The 22,006-nt window shown below is 49.9% G+C and overlaps 2 protein-coding genes across 4 annotated transcripts in view; both read left to right on the top strand.

Moving 5' to 3' along the window:
- Positions 1–205: 205 nt before the first annotated feature.
- On the top strand, positions 206–6,667 carry Ssr2 (signal sequence receptor subunit 2). Its single transcript, XM_052180119.1, has 6 exons — positions 206–294; positions 515–669; positions 1,487–1,585; positions 3,542–3,650; positions 5,097–5,174; positions 6,144–6,667. Exons 2-6 carry the CDS (start codon positions 515–517, stop codon positions 6,252–6,254), a joined length of 552 nt encoding a protein of 183 aa, XP_052036079.1. The 5' UTR covers positions 206–294; the 3' UTR covers positions 6,255–6,667.
- A 4,067-nt stretch (positions 6,668–10,734) lies between these two features.
- Positions 10,735–22,006, top strand: part of Arhgef2 (Rho/Rac guanine nucleotide exchange factor 2) — a 52,636-nt gene continuing 41,364 nt past the window's right edge. Inside the window, exons 1-2 of one of the 3 annotated variants that reach the window (XM_052180114.1) lie at positions 10,735–10,961; positions 20,999–21,291. In XM_052180114.1, the coding sequence (XP_052036074.1) occupies positions 21,020–21,291 (272 nt within the window). In that variant the 5' untranslated portion in view covers positions 10,735–10,961; positions 20,999–21,019. Of the gene's footprint in view, positions 10,967–20,998; positions 21,292–22,006 lie in introns of those variants that run through there. The other 2 variants (XM_052180113.1, XM_052180112.1) reach the window with 2 other exon arrangements.

The raw sequence follows: 22,006 nt of genomic DNA, 5'->3' as shown, positions 1-22,006 counted from the left end.
GCAGTTTATTTCATTTTAGTTTACTTAAATAAACAGAGGATTTTTCAATTGGGGATGTATTAAAGAAAAAAAGATTGGAGGACACACAGGAAAGAGTCAAGGACTCTAGATAACTCACTCCTTTGGGGTAGCAGCCACCACAAAGGGGAAGGTGGGGCTTGTTTTAGAACTACAACATCCACAAGGCACTGGAAGGGACATCAGGGTTTCCGGCCAGATCCGTTTCCGGTCGTTTGGAGGCTGACGTTGTTTTCCGGTTGTCTGTAGCCCAGGGAGGCGTTTGGGGTACTCACGGTGAGTCTGGGAGTCGCAGGAGCGCTGGGGGTCTCCGGTGACCCGGGCTGGCCCGCGGCGCGGTGCTCATTGCTGTGGCTTGGGCGGTTCTCGGAGCCCGCCGGCTGCCGACGTGGCGGCGGGGCTGGAGCGTGGCGCTGCACAGGCTGCCTGGCTGGCAGTGTTTTTCCATACTTGGGTCGATTGCTCACTTTGCTCTTTTTTTTTTTTTTTCCCAAAGATGAGGCTGCTGGCGGTTGTGGTGTTGGCGCTGTTAGCCGTCGGTCAAGCAGAAGAAGGAGCCAGGCTTTTGGCCTCCAAATCATTGCTCAACAGATACGCTGTGGAAGGGAGGGACCTGACCCTGCAGTATAACATCTACAATGTCGGCTCCAGGTAACGGCCTAGGGTTAGCAAGCTCCTTTCTGAATTCTCAGCTTCCACGTGGACAGTGAGAACATTTTGTTGGGGAGCAAATTCTCTTTTGGAGTCTTCCAGCATCGAGCGCACTGAGTGAGTGAGTGAGTGAGTGAGTGAATGAATGAATGGATATACTAGAGGGTTTACCTTTGTCGGGGTGCTTTTTGAAAGTGAAGGCATCCTTAGGTGAACTACAAGAAACCGTCTTCCACTTTGGGGTCCTGGAAGGCTTTCAAAGGCAGGAATAAATTCAGCTTGTAAAAAAGGAAATACAGACACAAAATGTACATCCTGGCCTCTTAGCCTCGAGTGCAGACTTCCAGCTTTCTTCTTTCACTGACAATCACTTTTTTTTGTTTGTTTGTTGTTTTTCAAGACAGAGTTTCTTCGTGTAACCCTGGCTGTCCTAGAATCCGCTCTTAGACTAGGCTGGCCTCAGACTCACAGCCATCTGCCTGTCTGTGGCACTGCTTCCCGGGTGCTGGGATTTAAGGCATGTGCCACCACGGCTGGCTCCAAGGGGCACTTTGATTGTAGTTATTTCCTTTTATATTTCTTTTCCCTTTTATTTTCTTACTTCCCCTATCTAGAATTAGAGCAGGAATAGCTCTGGGCACATTCACTTCTGGATATTTGAATATTCTGGTATTTCTGAGCAACAGAATCCAGGCCTTGACCTGGAATCTTCAAGTCAGGCCCACCTTACTGTGGGGGTTCTATTGACCAGCAGGTAGATTTTCTGGTTAGTTCCCTTAGTTTTATGGCCCTCACTCTCATTTCCTCTGCTTTCCAGTGCTGCATTAGATGTGGAATTATCTGACGATTCCTTCCCTCCAGAAGATTTCGGCATTGTCTCCGGTATGCTCAATGTCAAATGGGACCGGATTGCCCCGTATCCTTTTTGTATGGGTGGTGCGGGCTGGGAGAGGGACATTGCCTGGGTCACAACAAGGGAGCTGCAAGCAGACTGGGTGTGTGGCCCGTTCCTTGTCATCTCTGGGGACGATGAGGTGTTGGCAGTGTGAGTGTGCCTTCCTTCAGGCTGTGAGGCTATCTGTATCTCCCCCAGCTCCATTAGGGAGATAGACATTTGTAAAAATATCTATAGCCAGGAATGGATATTGAATGTGCTTTTTTTCTTTGCATTGCCGGAGACAGACCTAGGTATTCACACATATTGGTGGTGAGGTGCTTTCAAAGCAGATTCAGTGGGATGTCACCAAGGAAACTCTGGGTAACTTGTTAGCCTCTCAGTGAGTGTCTGCTTTCTGATTTGAAGGTTATTTTATTATTATTATTACTATTGTTATTATTTTGGTTTTTCTTTTTTTTTTCCTTTTATTTATTTATTTATTTTTTTTTTTTATTTTTCAAGACAGGATTTTTCTGTGTAGTTGAGGCTGTCCTGAAACTTGCTGTGTAGACCAGGTTGGTCTCAGACCCACAGGGATCCACCTGCACCTGCCTCCCAAGTGCTGGGATCAAAGGTGTACACCATCTCTGCACCGTGACAGTTATTTTTAACTAGTGAATTACATGATTAGTTCTCCCCTCCCTGCTTTGTGTATTAAAGTATCTTTAGATTTGTGTGTGTAGACATCAGATCCCTTGGAGCTGTGGTTACAGAAGGTTCTGTCCTATGTGGATGCTTGGAACCAAACTCCAAAGAATAGGAAGTGTTCTTAAACCTCTGAGCTGTCTCTCCGGCTACATGCTCACGTTTTTCTGGTGAGGGTAAATAGTCTCTTTGTATTTTTGTTTGCCCCTTTTGTTTTTATCCTGTGTACTATATTTTTAAGAACTTCTGTGGTGGACTGGGTGATTTTTCTGTGGGTAAGAGCACTTGTGTTTTCACAGAGTACAGGAGGCTGGCTCCCAGCACTCTGTCAGACTGCTCACGCCATCTGTGAGTCCAGCTCCGAGATCCTTTCCCTGTCTGCTCGCGCGCGCGCGCGCGCGCGCGCGCGCGCGCGCACACACACACACACACACACACACACACAGGGAAAGAAAAGAAATAATAATCAATGACAGATTTTCTAAGTTGTTTAAAACCAAGTGTGTTGTATTATTATGGGAGGGAGTCTCTACCCTACTCTTTTCTGTTTAGCTCCCGAACATAGAGCTATCTGTTTTATTCCCAAGCTGCTGGCACTGTGCTGAGCAGGTTCTGAACTCTTGTAACCTGTTAGGAAATGAATGAATGACCAGATGACTGCCACCCACTTGCCGGCTGAGTCTTGCTCTGCGTCTCTTGCCACGTCTTCCTGGCTCATCCTGACCCTTGGCGACATTTTACCACTCTCCTTCTTCTGTGGTCCCTACCTGAGCCCCCCACTCCATCTCAAGTTTCACCTTCCTCTCTCCTCAGTCACAGGCTCTAGCCTTTTCTTAACTAATCACGGATATTGGGGAGCAGAAGACAGTTTAATACTGTGCCCCAAGATCAGGTTGCAGTCTGGACTGGGGCTCAGAGCTCAGCTTCTGAATACACAGTGCACAATACTAACCCTGACGTGTCTGTGTATCTCTAGGGAGAAGGCTCAGCAGTTAAGAGCACTCCCTGCACTGTCAGAGGACCCAGGTCTACTCCCAGCATATTGTATATATTATTAGTATATTACCCCGTATGCTATATTTCAGAGTGCATATGGTTAGCCATGAGGGGATAGAAAGGTTGTTACTGCTTTGTTTCATTGTGTTTCTGAGACAGGGTTTCTGTGTAGCCCTGAGTGTCCTGGAACTCACGGAATCTGCCTGCCTCTGCCTCCTGGGTACTGGGATTAAATGACGACACCACCACACTAGACTTTCGTCTTCTCCTTTTCTTCCTTAACCCTTGGGCCAGTGCTAGCAATGTCTCCCACACAGTGGTCCTGCGTCCTCTCAAAGCTGGCTACTTCAACTTCACTTCTGCCACGATTACTTACCTGGCCCAGGAGGATGGGCCTGTTGTGGTGAGTTCCCAAACCTTGAGCTGGGTGGGGCTCCAGTTCCCTTAAAAACACCCTAGTTTCTTTTCAGAATGTATGGTTTGGCTTTTATGTATGTGTGTGAGCATGCACGTATGCCCATAGAAGCCAGCAGGCATCGATCCCCCGGCTGTCTTTCCTTACAAACTCTTGTAGAAAATGTCCTCAGCAGCTGCTAAGACAGGCTGACTGTATATACTGGAGTGGTCCTAAGGACCTCTGGTTCCAGTCGTAAAGTTCCAGATCCAGGTGCTGCGCCCGGGGAGACCGCAGCTTCTCTTCCCTTCACCCTTTGCTCTCCCTTTATTCTGGAATGTGTCGCTTGCTCTCCATTTTTCAGCTGTCCTTGCCATTTCCAGTCGCCTGCCCAGGCTCCTGTTACTGTCTTTCCATCTCTTAGAAGGATCTGTTTACCCCCAGAGACCAAGCTTTTCCACCTGCTACTTGTACCCTCCCAGGAGCCCTGCCTTCTGTCCTTCTTCCTTCCTTCCTTCTTTCCTTCCTTCCTTCCTTCCTTCCTTCCTTCCTTCCTTCCTTCCTTCCTTCCTTCCTTCTCTCTCCCTCCCCCCCTCTTTCTTTTTTTTCCTTCTTTCTTTGTTACTAAGACATCTCACTATGTAGTCCTATGTAGTTCTGGCCTGGGACTCATGAGTCACAGAAGAGACCCTCTTGTAGGGCAGGTTAAAGGTGTTTGCCATCTAGGACTTGGAGGGGGCGGTTGTTTCTTTGTTTTTTTGTTTGTTCGTTTTGGTTTTTTGGATTTGGCTTTTTTTCGAGACAGGGTTTCTCTGTGTAGCCCTGGCTGTCCTGGAACTCACTCTGTAGACCAGGCTGGCCTCGAACACATAAATCTACCTGCCTCTGCCTCCCAAGTGCTGGGATTACAGGTGTGCACCGCTACTGCCCAGCTATTTTTGTTTTTTGTTTTTTGTTTTGTTTTTAGGATAGGGTGTCTCTGTGTAGCTCTGGCTGTCCTAGAGCTCACTCTGCAGATCAGGCTGACTTCTAATTTAAAGGTCTGTCGCCGCCTCCCATGTGCTGAGATTGAATGCATGTGTCGCCATGCTTCATCTATCTAATATCTAATTTAAAAGCTTTCCTTACCTGTTTTTTTTTTTTTGTTGTTTTTTAGATTTATTTGTGTATCTGAGAGTGTTGCCTGCTGTGTGTGTGTGTGTGCGCTACATTCATGTCGTGTGTACTGCATGCATGCCTCGTGCCTGAAACTGGGGTTGTGGGTGTTGGGGGCCGCCTCTGTCCTTGGGCAGCTGGGGCACTGCTGCTTGAGCTACAGCTCTGTCCTTTAGGCACTCCTGCCTGTGTGTGTGTGTGTGGTAGCCATGTCTGATGCTGAGAGATGTGTCGCTGGAACCGCCTGTTCCCGGGTGAGGTGACTTTGAAAGTTGCCTTAACACCTTTTTTCTTCTCCAGATCGGCTCCACCAGTGCCCCTGGCCAGGGAGGAATCCTCGCTCAGCGGGAGTTTGACAGGAGATTCTCCCCCCATTTCGTAAGCACTTCTAGTATTTGCCAGCACCAAAAACCTGGACTTTCCCTCTGCTCAGCCTTCACTTGTGGCCTGACTTAGAGTTCTGTGTCACTTGGACGCCCCAGCAGACTCAGTGGGAGTCGCCAAGTTTTGGGATAGTCGAGTGTTAGGTTCCACGGCCCAGCTAGAGCTTGGAGAGAATTTCTCAGAGCTGGTTAAACACTGAGTGAGGAAATTTAAGTCATCCAGAGTTCCAAATGAGAGACAGTCCGTCCCGTCAGATGTCCTGGGGGCTGAGGATGTAACTCAGTTGCTAGGGTGTCTGCCCCTCATGCTCAGGGCCCTGGGTTCTATCCCAGCACTTCTGGGAAGTGAAGGCAGGGGTGTGAGCAGTTCATCATCAACCATTCAGTCAGTTTGCAGCTAGCTTGGCTACAGAGACGCAGGAGCAACAAAATTCCCCTGATGGCAGGCATAAGGGACTCAGTAAGGCGTTGAAGGTCACGCTCTGGTCAGTCAGGCCTTACACTGGGCCTGGCGGGGCTACAGTCAGCACCATGTGTCCAGTCTCTAAGTCCAGGGAGGATTTAACCCTGCAAAGAGGCGCTGAGGAAGGACAGACTGGGAACAGCTCAGATTGACCCAGGGCCTGGTGTGAGCCAGGGGTGACAAGGGTTAGCAAGGCCGGAAGGCAAGTGGCAGCGAGCAGGGTGAGGTGTGAGGGAGAGAACCCAAGGGCTCGGGAGGCATGCCTGGTAGGCCATCCCCCTTCTCAAATGCTGTCTAGAATTTGGGTGAGGTGAGGCTTTGACTGCACAGCTTGAAAAGGAAACTAGTCGTAGAGAGCCCTGTGTCTGAGGGGAGAGGCTGGCAAAGTCCTGCTTACATTCTGGGCCCTGCTGCTCCCTTCCCATCGGACCATTCCCTCCTTCCGTTTCTCTCCCGCATCTGTACCCAGACTCCTAAGCACACCCTTGTTTTCCTCCACAGCTGGACTGGGCAGCCTTTGGGGTCATGACCTTGCCCTCCATTGGCATCCCCCTGCTCCTGTGGTATTCCAGCAAGAGGAAATACGATACTCCCAAACCCAAGAAGAACTGAATGCAGTCTCCTCAGCCCTCTCTCCCAAGAAACCAGGTGTTTTCTAGACTTCCTGAGGGTGTCAAGTGTGTTCTCTTGGCCCGTGGCTATTTTGTCCTGAATCTTACCCCCAACTCAGCTAAGAATGCAAGGGGCAGGCCTGGAGGGTGGAGAGGGCCTCCCTATTGTCGCTGAAGCCATACAGACAGGACCACCTTTAGCACAGCTTCAGGGCTCGAAGGTCCCACCAAGGTGCCGTTGATATATCATTAGCAATGTGAACTCTTTGGGGTCCAGGAAGGGCCCTTTGGACACTGACACCCCCATCCCCTGGCAGCTCCTCTCAAGAGGGTTGAAGATTATGGGGGCTACACAGGCACTGCCTGGGTTAGGGGCCCTTACCAAATGGGTTTTCTAATAAAAAACAAATGCCACACCCGTGTGTTTGTCTTGTGTCAACAGGCTGGTCATTTTCAGAGCCCAGGTTTTGAATCTTCCACCCCGGGCTAGCCAATGGGCTTTCCCGGCCTTGAAGTGTGGTCTGTTTCCAGAGATGGGCCTGATTCCTTTTGAACCGTGTGCTCATCTTTCTGTTTTCACATCCATCACCACAGACCACAGACTCTCCGTAAGCCTTCCTGCTGGCTCTCTACAGCTAGAGATGGTCTTGATCTATTTACTGGCCTTTCTACCACACTAATCTTTTTTTTTTTTTTTTTTGAGACAGGGTTTCTCTGTGTAGCCCTGGCTGTCCTGGAACTCACTCTGTAGACCAGGCTGTCCTCGAACTCAGAGATCCTCCTGCCTCGGCCTCCCAAGTACTAGGATTAAAGGCATGCGCCACCGCTGCCTGGCCACACTAGTCTTATTAGTCAGTGGTTCTCAACCTGGGGAGCGAAGGATCCTTTCACAGGGGTTGAATATCAGTTATTTATAATTCATAGCCGTGGCAAATTGCAGTTATGAAGTAGCAATGAAAATAACCTTATGGTTAGGAGTCACCAGCATAAGAGGAACTGTATTAAAGGGTCACAGCATTAGGAAGGCTGAGAACCAATGGTGGTTTCTAGGGATGGAAGAGATGGTTCAGGGCTTAAGAGGGCTAGCTGTTCTGTTGGATTTGGGTTCTAGTTCCAGCATCCACGTGATGGTTCACAACCTCTAACTCTAGTTCCAAGGAACCCAGTGGACTTTGCTAGAGCTAGGTGCTTGATTGGTACACAGAGATAGATACATGCAGGAAAAAAACTCATATAACTTTAAGTTTTAAAACTAAATGGCATCTCAGGCTGGAGAGATGGCTCAGCAGCAAAAGCACACACTGCTCTTGCAGAGGACCCAAATTCAGAAACTAGCATCTATGTCAGGTGGCCTTTAACTCAAGCGATAGTGGATCTAACTCCCTTCTATGACTTCTGCGGGTGCCTGCACATATAAAATAAAAGTTATTATTAAAGGAAATGGCTTCTGTTGAGCTTGGATTTATTTTCTTGTGTTGACATGGAGTCTCCTTATTGCATAGCTCTGGCTGTCTTGAAACTCCCTTTGTGGACCAGGCTGGCCTCAGACTCCCAGAGATCCACCTGCCTCTGCCTCCTGAGTGCTGAGATTATAGGCCTGAGCCAAATGCCCAGCAACATTTTCTTTTCAGGCCAGGAAGAAGCGCTGGGTTTCCTGCAGCATTGGACCCTCTAGTAGCCAGGGGGAAAGCAGCTTTGGCTTTTACAGAGTCGCCTTCTCCACTGTAAACTGACTCTGTCCAACACAGGAATGCCGTGGTCTGAGAAAGGCCTCCCAGGCAGGAGGGCGACCCAACAAACGCTGGCTTTGTTTGATTCCAGCTCCTCAGCTCCCCTGCCTAACCGGTTTAACCTTTCCTTTACCAAGCAGTGGGAGCCTCTGGGTCCCTGAAAGATGAAAAGGACTTGGAGACAACGGGAAGCTCCCAATGGGGTGGCCCTCGGGCAGCTCACGTCCTTCCTCCAGGCCCTCCAGCTTGGATGCCCCAGCGCCACCCAGGTCAGAAAGCAAGAAAGATGGTTGCTCTGCTCATCCTGTTCCGGTGGGAACCCGGGGACGCTCAGACCGGTGAGCAGGTGGGAGTGCACTCGCTAGAGAGGACCTTATCTGGTACTGAACCCTTTTCAGAGAGGGGACCGCTGTTTCCCAAGTGTGCTTCCTCCTGGAGTTACAGAGTTAAGTCCCAGGAGGAGGGCTCTCCTGCCCACAGCAGGGTGGACTTGGGCAGGTGACATAAAGCTGTTTCTTTCTTGGTGTTCACTCTGGGTGGTCTCTTCTAGAAGGCAGGGGTGCTCTCCTTTTCCGTACACAGATCATTGCTGTATGAACTGGTACTGGTGGGAGAGGAGATGAAACGGGACCTCAGAGATGATAAGTATGGTGAAGGCAGTGGATGTCAGGGGTACTTTGAAAAGAGGCCAAACTAGATACTTCATCTCTCACGAGATCAGCTGCCTTGGAGTGGGGGGGGGGGGGGGAATTTGAGCCTCCCTTCAGCCCTTCAGCAGTGGCTGTGGAGAATGTAAGCGCTCCTGAGGTCTGCACAGATTTAGCTGAAATAGTTGGCTTCAGCACTGCCCTAGTCACCTTCAGGCAATCAGATAGGATGACTGCCAGCATCATCGCTCCTTGAGGAGTGTGTGCACACACGCGCGTGCACACGCACACACACACACACACATGCACACACACACACACACACACACACACACACACACACACACACACACACGCACCGAGGATGTGAACCCTGGATCAGGTTACAACCTGCCGAGTGAGCAACCCCCTCATTGCCCTGAAGATTGGGTGACCCAAACAGGGGCTCCACCCTAAAAGGACAGCTAGCAGCCCTGGAGCCAGCAGGTGCCAGGTCTCTCCTGCCGGCTGCAGACCAGCCCTCGAGCCCTCCCACAGCGTCCGGGCAGCGTCCCAGCGTCCCATCTCTACTCGGCTTGGTACCAGAGGGAGGCAGCGGCTTCCGTTGCTACTCCCTTCACATCTAGGCCTTCAGACCTGAAGAAAGTGGAGGGTAGGGGGGCTTACTGTGCAGGGAGAAGGGGCAGCTCACTGGAGAGACAGGAAGTTAATCTCCCTGGAGAGCACAGCTGGAGCATGGAGGGGAGCACTGACCACACAGTGGGGATCCCAGCCCCTAGGGCCACTCAGTGCGGGCCTCTGGCGACTGTCTTGGAGCTTGCATCCTCATCAGGGTTGTTTAATGTGGATTTCCATGGCCTCCTCCCCACTAAGACGGCACAAGCATTTCTCCCGTATTCTCAGGAAAAAGCAAATTACTGTCCCTTTCTCACATTTGGTTGGGGCATGCAGGGAAGGGTGCTTCGTTCTCCCTCACCCACAGCAAGGACCTTAGAGCAAAGGGCAGCTCTGACCACAGGACAACTAATCTGTCTGCTTTGTTCACTTGGTCTCGAAGGGCAACGTAAATGGGCATATCCAAAGATCTCCAGCAGGTGGCAGTCTAACATATTTATTTTTACTTAAAGTTTTTGAGACAAGAGTCTCAAAATTTGTCTCTTCTATAGATAAGACTAGTCTGAACTCACTAGATACCCCAAGCTGGCCTTGTCCCAGAGTGCTGTGTGCCACCACACCGACCCCCATCACTCTTCCTAAGTGACTACCACATATCCATACTTCCCGTTTGCTGCCCGCTTTACAGATGAGGGTCGAAGCACTCAGTAACGTGCCCACGGCAGACACTGTAAATCCCGAGTTGTCGGAGACAGCAGATCTCCCAGTAGCCACAGGATCCTTAAGAGAGGCATGCACCCTGTTACCTCAAGAAGTCCAAGCTGTACCAAGCTGCCCTCTGCCCTGGCGGAAGAGGCAAGGGTTGAGGCCACACCCCCTAGGTTGTTACCAAGGAAAGGGTGGAGGACCTGGTCAAGTATCCTGCTGCCTGGTATCCAAAACAAGCCTTGCTCTGTGTTGGCACTCTGGCGGAGTGGCTGGCCACCCTGGGGCTGTCAGAGCCGGGGCCTCCTCACCTGCAGAGGCCTATAATCTCCCTTCCGGTGCACTTGCATGACAATAAATACAACCTTCTCCTCCCACGCGCTACTGTACCTGCCTCTTAAAGGGACCAAAGTACAGTTTTTAAGCCTAACTTGAGCGAGGACAGGGGACCTTGCTGACCTGGGGGAAGACCTTGCTGTTAAATAGGTCTCCAGCTGTAACCCTTGCCCTGGGTTGGTGTTCCCCTTCCCCTCCCCAGCTTCTCCCTGTCCCCTGTTAGAGGGAAGCTAAAAGTTCCTAGTTGTCAGGGTCCACATCTTCTCCTCTGGGGGAGGAAGGGGGACCCCAGCCTGGTTTCCCACACCAGTTTCCGTGGGAGACTGAGTCCTGCGGCTATCTTTTGTTCAGGGAACACTTGGAGCAGGGCAGTGGCACCAAAAGGGTTAAAGGCCTGGCCACAGACTGTCTAGGGTGTTTGAAGTAGGGTGGGGAAGGGAAGGGCTTAAGCAGTTGAAGAGGCAGCTGGTCAGGACTGGAATGAGTGCCCCCTGGCCCCTATGCAAACTTCTGGACCATGAGCAGTTCCTGTAGCGGGACCAAGAGAGAGGCACCCCCACTGAGGTGCTCGGAGAGACCTTTAGAGGGGCTACTGCCTGAAGCAGGATTTGAGCCTATACTGAAGTCACCAGCTGAGGGCAAGAACAGGTTCCCCACCCTCAGGACCTCTCCCAGGTCTGGTGAGTCTCTTGTTCCCTTTCCTGGGTCCTTGCTTGATAAATGTACATTGCTCAGGAAGGACGGATGTCCAGGAGCCCCTCAGCACCCAGGAAGTAGCAAGAGAAGAAAACTTACAGGTTTCTCACCAGCATGGTGCTTTCACTTCCTGTCTCTGATTAGGGGGAGCGTGCTTGTGTAGAGGCTGTGTGTGTGTGCCCATACGTGTGTTTGTGTGTCCGTATGTATATATACATGCTCATATGCAAATAGGAAAATAAGGAGTCACTATAAATGCCAATGATTAATTAACACAATGTGTGTATCAGATGTTGATACATCCTTTTTATGTTTTCTTTTTTAATCTTTAGAATCATGTAGGGTTAACATACTCAATCCTTGTATTAAATACAAAGTTTAAAGGATTTAGGTAACTAACCTATGTCAATTAATTAAGTTGTAGGACTATGTGTCAAAGTCGAGTCGATCTGTGTAAGAGTTTTGGATCATTTGAAATTGGAGTTAGAGACAATTGTGAGCTTCCATGTGGGGTTGGGAATTGAACTGGGAATGTCCTCTAGAAAAGCAGCCAGTGCTCTTAACTACTGACTCATTTCTCCAGTCCTGCTCCTCCGCCATTTATTTATTTGTTTGTTTGTTTAAGACAAGGTTTCTCTGTGTAGTCCTGGCTGTCCTGGAAATCACTCTGTAGACTAGGCTGGCCTACAGAAATCTGCCTGCCTCTGCCTCCCAAGTGCTGGGATTAAAGGCATGCTCCACCACAGCCCGGCTTCCCCTCTTTTTTGGAGACAGGGTCTTTCTGTATTTCTGGCTGTCCTAGAACTCACTATGGAGACCAGGCTGGCTTTAAACTCACAGAGCTTCATCTGCCTCTTCCTCCAGAGAGTTGGGACTACAGATATGCACACTCCTGACCAGCCCCAACTATGGTCCCTACAGTCAGGACAAGGATGGCCACAGGATCGGGGAACCTGGAGGCACAAATGCCCCAGCACCTCTTGTGTCTGGAAGTATCCCAGGGAGTTAGTTATGAGATGTCACAAGCCTTTATAAGATTTTTCTTTTGTAGTTTTGAAAAGGAATTACCAAGGATTATGGTGTAATGGCATGTCTTTTTCCTTAATTTTTAAGTGTGTGGGTAGGAGGGACAACAAAACACATAATGAAATCTAATATTTTTGTAAGCTAATAAAAATTGTAAATTCATGTTTATGATTTAATGAAGTAACCTTAAAGGGATGAGAGGGAGGGGTCGCGGCTGCCCGGGTGTACATTATGTCCAGAGCTTCATGCAGAGAGCTCTTGACCAGTCATTTGTTCCTAAAGCCAAGCCCTTCCAGAGTCTACACGGTCCCAGTGTCCTATTAGGGCTACCCACCCCACTGGGTGCTTTAGCGCTTCCTGTGATCTGCCGGATTAATTTCCTGTGTCACCCTGGCCAAAGTCTTCTCAGATGTCCCTCTGAACCTCAGACCTTCTCCTGCCCCACCCTTTTGGCACAGATACCACACAGTGCCTGCTGACACCGGTGGAGAGACGAGGATTGGCTGCGCCCGACAGGTCTTTGCTTCCTTACCCTACTCCTTGCTGGCTGGACTAAGACCCCGGCCCCTAGAGAGAAGCATGCAGTCCCAAGCCCAGGGTGGGGTACAGTGGGGAAGGAGGCAGAACACTTCAATTCAGGTTGCAAACAAAACAAAGCTGAGGATCACCTTTGGAAACAGCAAAATTCCGGACTGGTGTGAGAGCCTTGAGTGTCACAGAGGAGAGGGCGGGGTGGTGTCGAGATGCCTGCCTGGTGACTTAGAGGAGTGTGTGCTTGGATTCGGGTCTGGGGATGCTTGGCTGCCTTCCCAGGTTGGAACGTCTGGAATTTCCTAAGAGTGAAGGCAATAGCTGATCTGTGGGCCACGGCTGCAGGATAATGCCTGTTCAGACTCACCACAGAAGCCAGCCACACAAGCATCTGGCCACTTTTGCATTGATGGATGGATTGTCCTTCTGGGTCCCTGTCTCTGTACTTCACACTTGTGTATGTTAAAGTTTACAGTACTGCTTGCTGGATGGATGGATCTTCTCCACACTCCCTCCTCCTCCTCCTCCTCCTCTTTCTCCTCCTCCTCCTCCTCCTCCTCTTTCTCCTCCTCCTCCTCCTCTTTCTCCTCCTCCTCCTCTTCCTCCTCCTCCTCCTCCTCTTCCTCCTCTTTCTCCTCCTCCTCCTCTTTCTCCTCCTCCTCCTCTTTCTCCTCCTCTTCCTCCTCCTCTTCCTCCTCCTCTTTCTCCTCCTCCTCCTCCTCCTCTTTCTCCTCCTCCTCCTCCTCTTCCTCCTCCTCCTTTCTCATCCTCCTCCTCTTTCTCCTCCTCTTCCTCCTCCTCTTCCTCCACCTCCCTCTTTCTCCTCCTCCTCTTTCTCCTCCTCTTCCTCCTCCTCCTCCTCTTTCTCCTCCTCTTCCTCCTCCTCTTCTTCCTCCTCCTCTTCCTCCTCCTCTCCCTCTTCTTCCTCCTCCTCCTCTTCTTTCTCCTCTTCTTCCTCCTCCTCCTCTTCCTCCTCCTCCTCTTTCTCCTCCTCCTCCTCTTCTTTCTCCTCTTCTTCCTCCTCCTCTTCCTCCTCCTTCTCTTTCTCCTCCTCCTCTTCCTCTTTCTCCTCCTCTTCCTCCTCCACTTCCTCCTCCTCTTCTTCCTCCTCCTCTTCCTCCTCCTCTCCCTCTTCCTCCTCCTCCTCCTCCTTTTTTTTTTTTTTTATTACTCTGAGTGTTGACTGTTTTCAACTGTGACCAGTGTGTGGTGGTACAGAGCTGATTGTCTCTTTTTGTTTAAGATTTTATTTATTTTATATATGTGTCTATGCTGTTGCTGTCTTCATATACACCAGAAGAGGGCATCAGATCCCATTCCCATTTCAGATGATTGTGAGCCACCATGTGGTTGCTGGGAATTGAACTCAAGACCTCTGGAAGAGCAGTCAGTGCTCTTAACTGCTGAGCCATCTCTTCAGTCCCTTCTTTTTCTTTTTGCCTTTTGCCTTTTGGGAACTGTAGTGTTCTCTTCTCCAGCACTGACAGAAAAGTCAGAGAAAGAGAGAAACAGGGAACAGCAGCACTCGGCCAAGGCCAGCTGATGGGGAAGACAGACCAGTCCTGCCGCGGATGAGTGGTCCCACTTACAGGTCGCAGAGGAAGCACAGTACCGGGGTCTGTACCTTTTCCTGACGATGAAAGCAGCTCTGTTCTAACCCTGCTTCACACTGTGGGCTCCTGGTTGTCTTAGGGCTTCTGTTGCTGTGTTGAACACCATAACTAGGAGCAGCCTGGGGAAGAAAGGGTTCATCTTGCAGTGTGCAGTGAGCCCGTCATGTAGAGAAGTCAGGGCAGGAACTTAGATGCAGAACTGAAGCAAAGACCATGAAAAAACACAGCCTGCGCCCCAAAGCTTGCTTATTCCGCTTTTCACCTAGTGGGCTGGACCCACTCAAACTAATTATTAATCAAGAAAATGCCCCACAGGCCAATCAATCTTGTGGAGACATTTTCTCAATTGAGGTTGCCTCTGGCTTGTGTCCAGTTGACAAAAAGTAGGCAGCACAATGGTTTGCCTTTCTCTTTTATGTTTATTTATTTAGTGTGTGTGTGAGAGAGATGTAGGAGGAATTGTAAATGGTTGAGAGCCACCATGTGGGTTCCGGGAACCAAACCTGGGTCCTGTGCAAAAGCTGTCAGTGCCCTTGACCGCTCCAGCCCCTCTTCAGGCTTTAAAGAAAGGATGTTATAACTTATTTGTGTGACTGTGACCTTGAACTCAAGTCAACAATCTGGTGACAAGCATCTTTAGCCACTGGGTGACATCAGCAGCCATTTGTTACTATTTTCATTTTAAATGTACACTTCTTCACTTATTGGGGGCACATGATAAGGTGCACGTGGATGTCAGAGGATGACTTTTCTAAACTGTGTGGGTCCTGGGGATGGGTGGTTGGCAGTGAGCAGCCTGCCCACTGAGTCAACCTCCCTGGCCCTGACTGCTTGGTTCTGAAGTCGGTGGGAGGCGAGTGACTTCACTCGCTCTCTTCAGGAGCCTGTGGTCTGATTTCAGAGAGTAATACAGGCTCCCCAGTGCGGTGGGTCAGCTTTAAATCCCACCAGCTCCAGTTCACTGCATCCATGGTTCTGAGCGAGCTACTGAGACTTGGGACGCTGACAAATCCAGGGGTGGGGGGGGATGTCTGTCTGCTGGATACCCCAGAGGACTGCCTCTGTGGGCTCCGGGTGATATTTAGGAAGTGGGTATGCTGGGGTTATCAATGTCTCCTCCCCAACACCGCTGCAGAATGCCTGACAGATATATAGTAGATCTTAAAAGCCTTTTCAATAAGACACAGGAAAAAAAATATTTTAGGCTTGTGAGCCATATGGTCTCTGTCGTAACAATCAACTTTGCTGACAATATGCAAATGAGTGAGCATGTTAAAAACCCTATGAGTACTGAAATTTGAATTTTATGGTATATATAAAGAGAGAGAGACATGGTCCTATATATACTACATTGGTCTCAAACTCACAGTGTAGCTGAGGATAACCCTGAATTTGTATTCGTGTGTGTGTGTGTGTGTGTGTGTACATATGTGTTCCTGTGTGTATGGAGACCAGAGGTCAACCTCAATGTTGTTCCTCAGGATTTGTTCACTTTTTATTTTTGTTGCTTTTTTAAAAAAAATTTTGCGGTTTTATTTAGTGTGTCTGAGTGTTTTTCCTGCATATATGTCAGGGTACCATGTGCATGCCTGGTGCCTGCAGAGGCCAAGAGAGGGCTTCAGATCTCCTGGAACTGGATTTATAGACAGTTGTGAACTAGGGAGAGGACTAGGCCCTTTGTAAGAGCAGTGAGTTCTCTTAGACACTGAGTTAGCTCTGCAGCCTGTCAGTCTGCCTACTCAACACTGTGGCCCAGGCTGACTGGGAGTTAGTGCCGTCCTCTCTTCTTAGCCTATCAAGCGCTGGGGTTACAAGCATGCACCTGCAGGCCCTACTTCAATGTCTTCTTTTCAATTTTTTTCCAACAATTTAAAATAAGGGCTGGGTGGGACTGAGGGCCGCCAGGGCGTCTTTCAGGGTTGGAATACTTGCTGGTCCTGCAGCAGTTCAGGTGCCAGGCGATCATACGGCAGTTTGCATCCGCCTGCCATTCGAGTTCCGTGGGATCCAGTGTTCTCTTCTGGCCTCTATAGTCACTACACATACTTGGGGCATATCCATGTATGCAGGTGAAACAGTCATATGCGTAAAATAAAAGTAAATAAGTATTTCCTTAAAATCGAGGAGCGGGGCAGTGGTGGCACATGCGTTTAATCCCAGCACTCTGGGAGGCGGAGGCAGGCAGATTTCTGAGTTCGAGGCCAACCTGTTCTGTGTCTACAGAGTGAGTTCCAGGATAGCCAGGGCTACACAGAGAAATCCTGTCTCAAAAAAACCAAAACACAAAACCTCTGAGAGCAGCGAGGAGCCTGGCAGGGCTCAGTGGTCTGAGCTACCACATGGTGGGAGAAACTCGGCTCCCAAAACCATCCTCTGGCCATCACATGTGTGCTGTGTCACGTCCCCCTTGCATGGTCTCCTCCTCTCACACGTACATAGACACGAAATAATCAAAATGCAATTTAAAAATAAAGACAAGGCCACCGAGATAACTTAATAGGAGTGGAGGCGCTTGCTGTGAGGCCAACATGAGGGTTCAGGGTTCAGTGCCCGCAACCCACGACCCACGAGGAGAGAAACTGATTCCTGAGACTTGTCCTCTCAGCTCTACATGCGCTCCATGGTGCATGTGCACACACACACACACACGCATACACACAAATAAATGTTAAAAATAAAGAAGGCCAGCAAGATGACTTCATGGGTAAAGGCACCTGGTGAACAAGCCTGGGGGACTTGACTCCTGGACCCCATGGGAAGGTGGGAGAGAGAACTGGTTCAACAATGTGCTCTTCTGACTCCACACCTCCAATAATAATAATAATAATAATAATAATAATAATAATAACAACAACAGTAATAGCAGTAATGAAATAAATAAAAATGCATGCTGAGGAGCTGGAGAGATGCCTCAGTAATTAAAAGCATGGCTATTCCTCCAGGGGCTTGAAATCACTTCCCAGCACCCACATGGCAGCTCACAACCATCTATCACTAGGTCCCATGGAATCTGACGTGGCCTTCCGGGGCACAGATGTACACACTGACAAAGCACCATTGCATAGGATACATTGTCAAACGAGGTCAGGCACGGAGGCCCACCCTTTAATCTCAGCCCTCGGGAGGCAGAGGCAGGCGGATTTCTGAGTTCAAGTCCAGCCTGGTCTACAGAGTGAGCTCTAGGACAGCCAGGGCTACACAGAGAAACCCTGTCTCGAAAAAAACAAATCCAAAAGACAAAAAACAAAAACAAAAACAAACAAACAAAAAGAAAGCAGTGTAAGAATATGAGCCCCTCCCTCAGCGGGCCCAGGCCGAGCCATCCCTTCCCCCTCAGGAACCAGACACACAATGGCATAGCATAGAATAGAGTTTATTCAGGGCATGGGCATGGCATGGGAGTTAAGAGGCTAGTAAAGGCAGAGAAAGGCAGAGAGAGGGAGAGAGTAGGGAAGTAGAGGCTAGCCATGACCACATGGAGAGGGGGGAGGGGAAGGGGAAGGGAAGAGACCAAGAGGACCAGAGAGAAGCTAAGGAGTAAGAGAGGCAAGAGAGGGGAGGGCAAGCAGCCCCTTTTATGGTGGGCCAGATCTACCTGGCTGTTGCCAGGTAACTGTGGGCGGAGCATACCTGGCTGTTGCCAGGTAACTGTTGGGTGGAGCTTAGACAGAATCCTAAGAGCTGAAGCAGGTGAGTTTCCATGAACTCTTGAAGTACTCGGATTACATAGCGAGAGCCTGTCTCCAAACCCAGAATCTAGGAATGTAGCCGCGTGGTGGACCATTTTCCCAGCACGTGTGAGCCTCCAGGTTTGATACCCAGCACTGTAGATGTTAACGGGACAGATCTGGCCTTGTTGCCTAAGGTTTGCCATGGTCTATCCTAAAGGGTCCCTCCCACCCCTCCCTTCCAGGGCCTCTGAGCATCAGACAGGCTGTTAGTTTCTCTTCTAGATAACTTTGCACACAGCAGTGTTAGTGTCTGGCTGTGACCTTTTTTTTTTTTTTTTTTTTTGTCTCAAGATAAAACAGTGGGTAACCTCACATGATCCCTATTTCTGCTTCTTTCTTTTTCTTTTCCTTTTTCTTTTTCTTTTTCTTTTTTTGTTTTTTCGAGACAGGGTTTCTCTGTATAACCCTGGCTGTCCTGGAGCTTACTCTGTAGACCAGGCTGGCCTCGAACTCAGAAATGCACCTGTCTTTGCCTCCCAAGTGCTGGGATTAAATATCTCGAATTCACAGAGATCTGTTGGGCGGCCTCTGTCTCCTGAGTGCTGGCATGTGCCCCCACTACTAGGCCATACATGATTCTATTCTATCATGATTCTATTTCTGGAGGCAGGCAGATTTCTGAGTTTGAGGCCAGCCTGTTCTACCGAGTGAGTTCCAGGACAGCCAGGGCTACACAGAGAAACCCTGTCTCGAAAGACCAAAAGAAAAAAAAAAGAGAGAGAAAGAAAAAAGAATCTATTTCTGTGAAGAGACAGCACGATCAAGGCAATTTATAAAAGAAAGCATTAAATGGGGTGCTGGGGTGCTGGAGCACTGAAGCAGTTGCTAAGAGTTTACATTTGATTCACAGGCAGGAGTCAAAGCTGGGGGGAGACCCTGGAGCTGGTGATGTTTTTGGGAACCTTAACACTAACCCCAGGGGCACACCTGTCCAACAGGGCCCCACCCATTACTCTTTCCCAAAACAGTTCTACCAACTGGGGACCAAACATTCAAATACAGGAGTCTATGGAAGTCATTCTTGTATTTTCTGAGACAAAAGAAAGTAGAGGGGAAGGAAGAGGAGGAACAGGAGGAGGAGGAACAGGAGGAGGAGCAGGAGGAGGCTGTAGCTGAAGCCCAAGGTCATTCCAGCTTGCACACCTGATTAAACCAGTTACACCTGAAGAAAAAGCAGGGGTCGGCTTTGAGCACAGCGCCCCCTGCTGCACCTCCTTACAGTTCTCTTCCTAGTACCCACGGTTGCAAGTGGTGAGCTGCTTAGTCAATGAAGTCACCAGAGAGGTGAGACCACCCAGGGCAGAAAGGGGTCAGGGAGAGAAGTCCAGAGATAGCTTACTGTTTCTTCCTGCCCTGTTACTTCATTTCAAGCTCCTGTTTCAGAATCTCCTATGTGTGTCACCGGAAACAGAGATGTGACTTGATGTGACCTCAGTGCCTGCTTCCTTGTCCCTCAAGCCATTTCCTGAGGAAAGCAGTCAGGGGAAGGTGGGAGGGAGCAAAGAAGAGAACAAAGAGAAAGCCAAGTCCTGGAAGGTGTCCTCTGACCTCAAGCACACTGAGCCACACATCCGTAAACTGTGATGACTGAGCCCACACACTGCGACGCACATGCGTGGAGGTCAGAGGCCTTCAGGAGTCCTCTCCTTGCACTCTGGATCCAGGCATTGAACTCAGGGAGTCAGGCTTGCAGACAAGTGCCCTTACTCACTACGCCAACGCACCAGGCCCACACGGGCCCTTTCCCACCCTGTTAGTTTACCAACCTAGAAGCTTTCCCTTCCCTTGGCCAGACTCTAGCCCTGCTCGAAGTCAACCTTCTTCTCCTGTTTTGCTTTCTGGAGACTCCCAGTTAGTAATTTGTGCTGACCCATTGGTAGACAAAAGATTTTTTTGCTGTGTTGTTGGTTTTGGTTTCCGGTTTTTGTTGTGTTTTGTTTTGTTTTCGTTGTTGTTGTTTTCTCCTGTCCTGAAACTCATCTTGTAGCCCAGGCTCTTCTTGAATTTCCACAGGTTTGCCTCTGCCTCCTGAGTGCTAGAGCTGAACACGTGCACTGCCTTACCCATCCTGGCCAAACACGTGACAACACACACACACACACACACACACACACACACACACACCACACACACACCTAAGGACGGACTCAGTACCTGCTTTTCTTAGCATGACTTTCTACTCTGTGGATTCTCCACGTGTGAGGAGCAGTAAGGAGCAAAGGACTTCTCTTTAAATGTTTCATTCAGTGGTGGCACACGCCCCTAATCCCAGCACTTGGGAGGCAGAGGCAGGCAGATTTCTGAGTTCGAGGCCAGCCTGGTCATCTGCCTCCTAGTGCTGAGATTGCAGAGATGAGCCACCACTCCCAGCCGGGCTCTCTTCACTGTGACGAACACCTATTAGGAGCTGGAAAAGCCAAGTTGTAGACTCAGCCTTGCCTGCAGCTGGCCTCAGCACCCGGAGGCAGGCCTCCTCTGCCTCAGCCCAGCGAGGGGCGGGGCCAGGTGCTCAGCAGCCTGGCTGTGAAGACTCCCCCATTCCAGGCTCTTTTCTTTCTTTTTTTTGGGGGGGGGGGTCAGGTAGGATCTCACTATGCAGTTCTGGCTAGCCTGGAGTTTGCCACGTAGACCAGGCTAGCCTCACAAGATGAGCCTGCCTCTGTTTTTTGAGTGCTAGGATTAAAAAAGTATGCACCACCCAAGTCCAGCTTTTTTTTTTTTTTTTTTTTTTTTTTTTTAAAAAGACAGGGCCTCGGCCTGGAGAGCTGGCTTAGCAGTTAAAGAGCACTGGCTGCTCTCCCAGAGGTTGTGAGTTCAATTCCCAGCAACCACATGGTGGCTCACAACCATCTGTAATGGGATCCAATGCCCTCTTCTGGTGTGCATGAAAACAGAGCACTCGTATACATAAAATATAAATAAATAAAACTTTAAAAAATGTAAGACACTGCCCCACTCTTAGCAGAAGCTAACACTCAACATGTAAGGCAGCCTAGCCTGAACCTGCTCAGGGCCTTGCCCTGACCCTCTTGAAGGATGAGAATGATCGGCGGAGGAGCACCGAGCTGCCTCCAAGGTTCTAGAACCCTGCTCACCTTCTCTCTCTCTGACGCAGAGCGGCCTCCGTGAACCTCCCATGAACAGCTCAGTCCCAGGGGAGTCCTTCATAGGTGAAGAGCCAGTGCCCCACGGCCACCCTCAGTGCTGCCCGCCTGCTGTTGAATCCAGAGAACCACTGGAGGAGGTGGAGGGGACGGACGAAAACCAGGATGACAACAACAATGGCTTCCACACATCACTCCTTAGAAGGTCCGGGGCTTTCCGTGCCCGTACCCGTAGCCATACCAGTGACTCCCTCAAGAGACACAGTTGGGGGCCTGGCAAGGAGTTCCATGACCCGATAAGCAGGTGAGAACCCCAGGGCACCTCCTGATCCTCCCATGCCCATCTCTAGACCTCGGAGAAAGGGTTTGGAAAGGCACATCCTGGTGTCTTTGCCACCCTGAGCCTGCCACCCATTTCTCTGGAGAGACAAGAATCGTGGAGGAATGACAGGACTGGAAAGCTCTCCTGGACAATCCCAGCCTGGTCTGTGATGGTGGAGCTTCTAAACAGGGCTCTCCAGAGCGACACTCACGCATTCCCACGGATGGCACAGGCGGGTGGGGTGGGGTGGAGAATTGAGTGGGCACCATCTGAGTTCCAGAGCTCCGCTCAGCGGAGCCAAAACAACAAAAACAACTCAGAGATCATATAATCTAGCCTCTTCACTCTCCAGACAGGAAATAGGTCCAGAGAACTTTAAGAGGCCCCTTGACGGAAGTGGGCCACTGTTTCCCCAGGTTTCCGCCATGCTGCTGCCTTCAGACTGAGGCAGACCCATCTCTTGGACAAAAGTGCAGCCAGAAACTTTATGTTTATTACTTTGTCTTGGCTTTTCTTTATTTTTGAGACAGAGCTTCAGGTAGCTCAGGCTGGCCTCAATTACTGAAAGAATAATGGCAGGGACAGGTCACCCTGCTTGTCTGGGAACAGGCGCCCTTGTACAGAGGGCTGCATATTCTTAGCAGGCTTGGGGAGAAGGACTTGTGTCTCCCCTATCTCCTGGAAAATCCCTGCCCAC

The sequence above is a fragment of the Apodemus sylvaticus genome, chromosome 4 (genome assembly GCF_947179515.1).
Source record: "Apodemus sylvaticus chromosome 4, mApoSyl1.1, whole genome shotgun sequence".
Lineage (NCBI taxonomy): Eukaryota > Metazoa > Chordata > Mammalia > Rodentia > Muridae > Apodemus > Apodemus sylvaticus.
Note: the sequence above shows the minus strand (reverse complement) of the source record. Positions and strands in the feature narration are given on the sequence as shown.

What these genes read in the sequence shown, in the direction of transcription:
- Ssr2 (XM_052180119.1), top strand. Translation starts at nt 515, where the DNA reads ATGAGGCTGCTGGCGGTTGTGGTGTTGGCGCTGTTAGCCGTCGGTCAA. An exon ending in AGGAGGATGGGCCTGTTGTG is followed by an intron (nt 3,651 to 5,096) that starts GTGAGTTCCCAA and finishes TTTCTTCTCCAG; the next exon opens with ATCGGCTCCACCAGTGCCCC. An exon ending in GGAGATTCTCCCCCCATTTC is followed by an intron (nt 5,175 to 6,143) that starts GTAAGCACTTCT and finishes TTTCCTCCACAG; the next exon opens with CTGGACTGGGCAGCCTTTGG.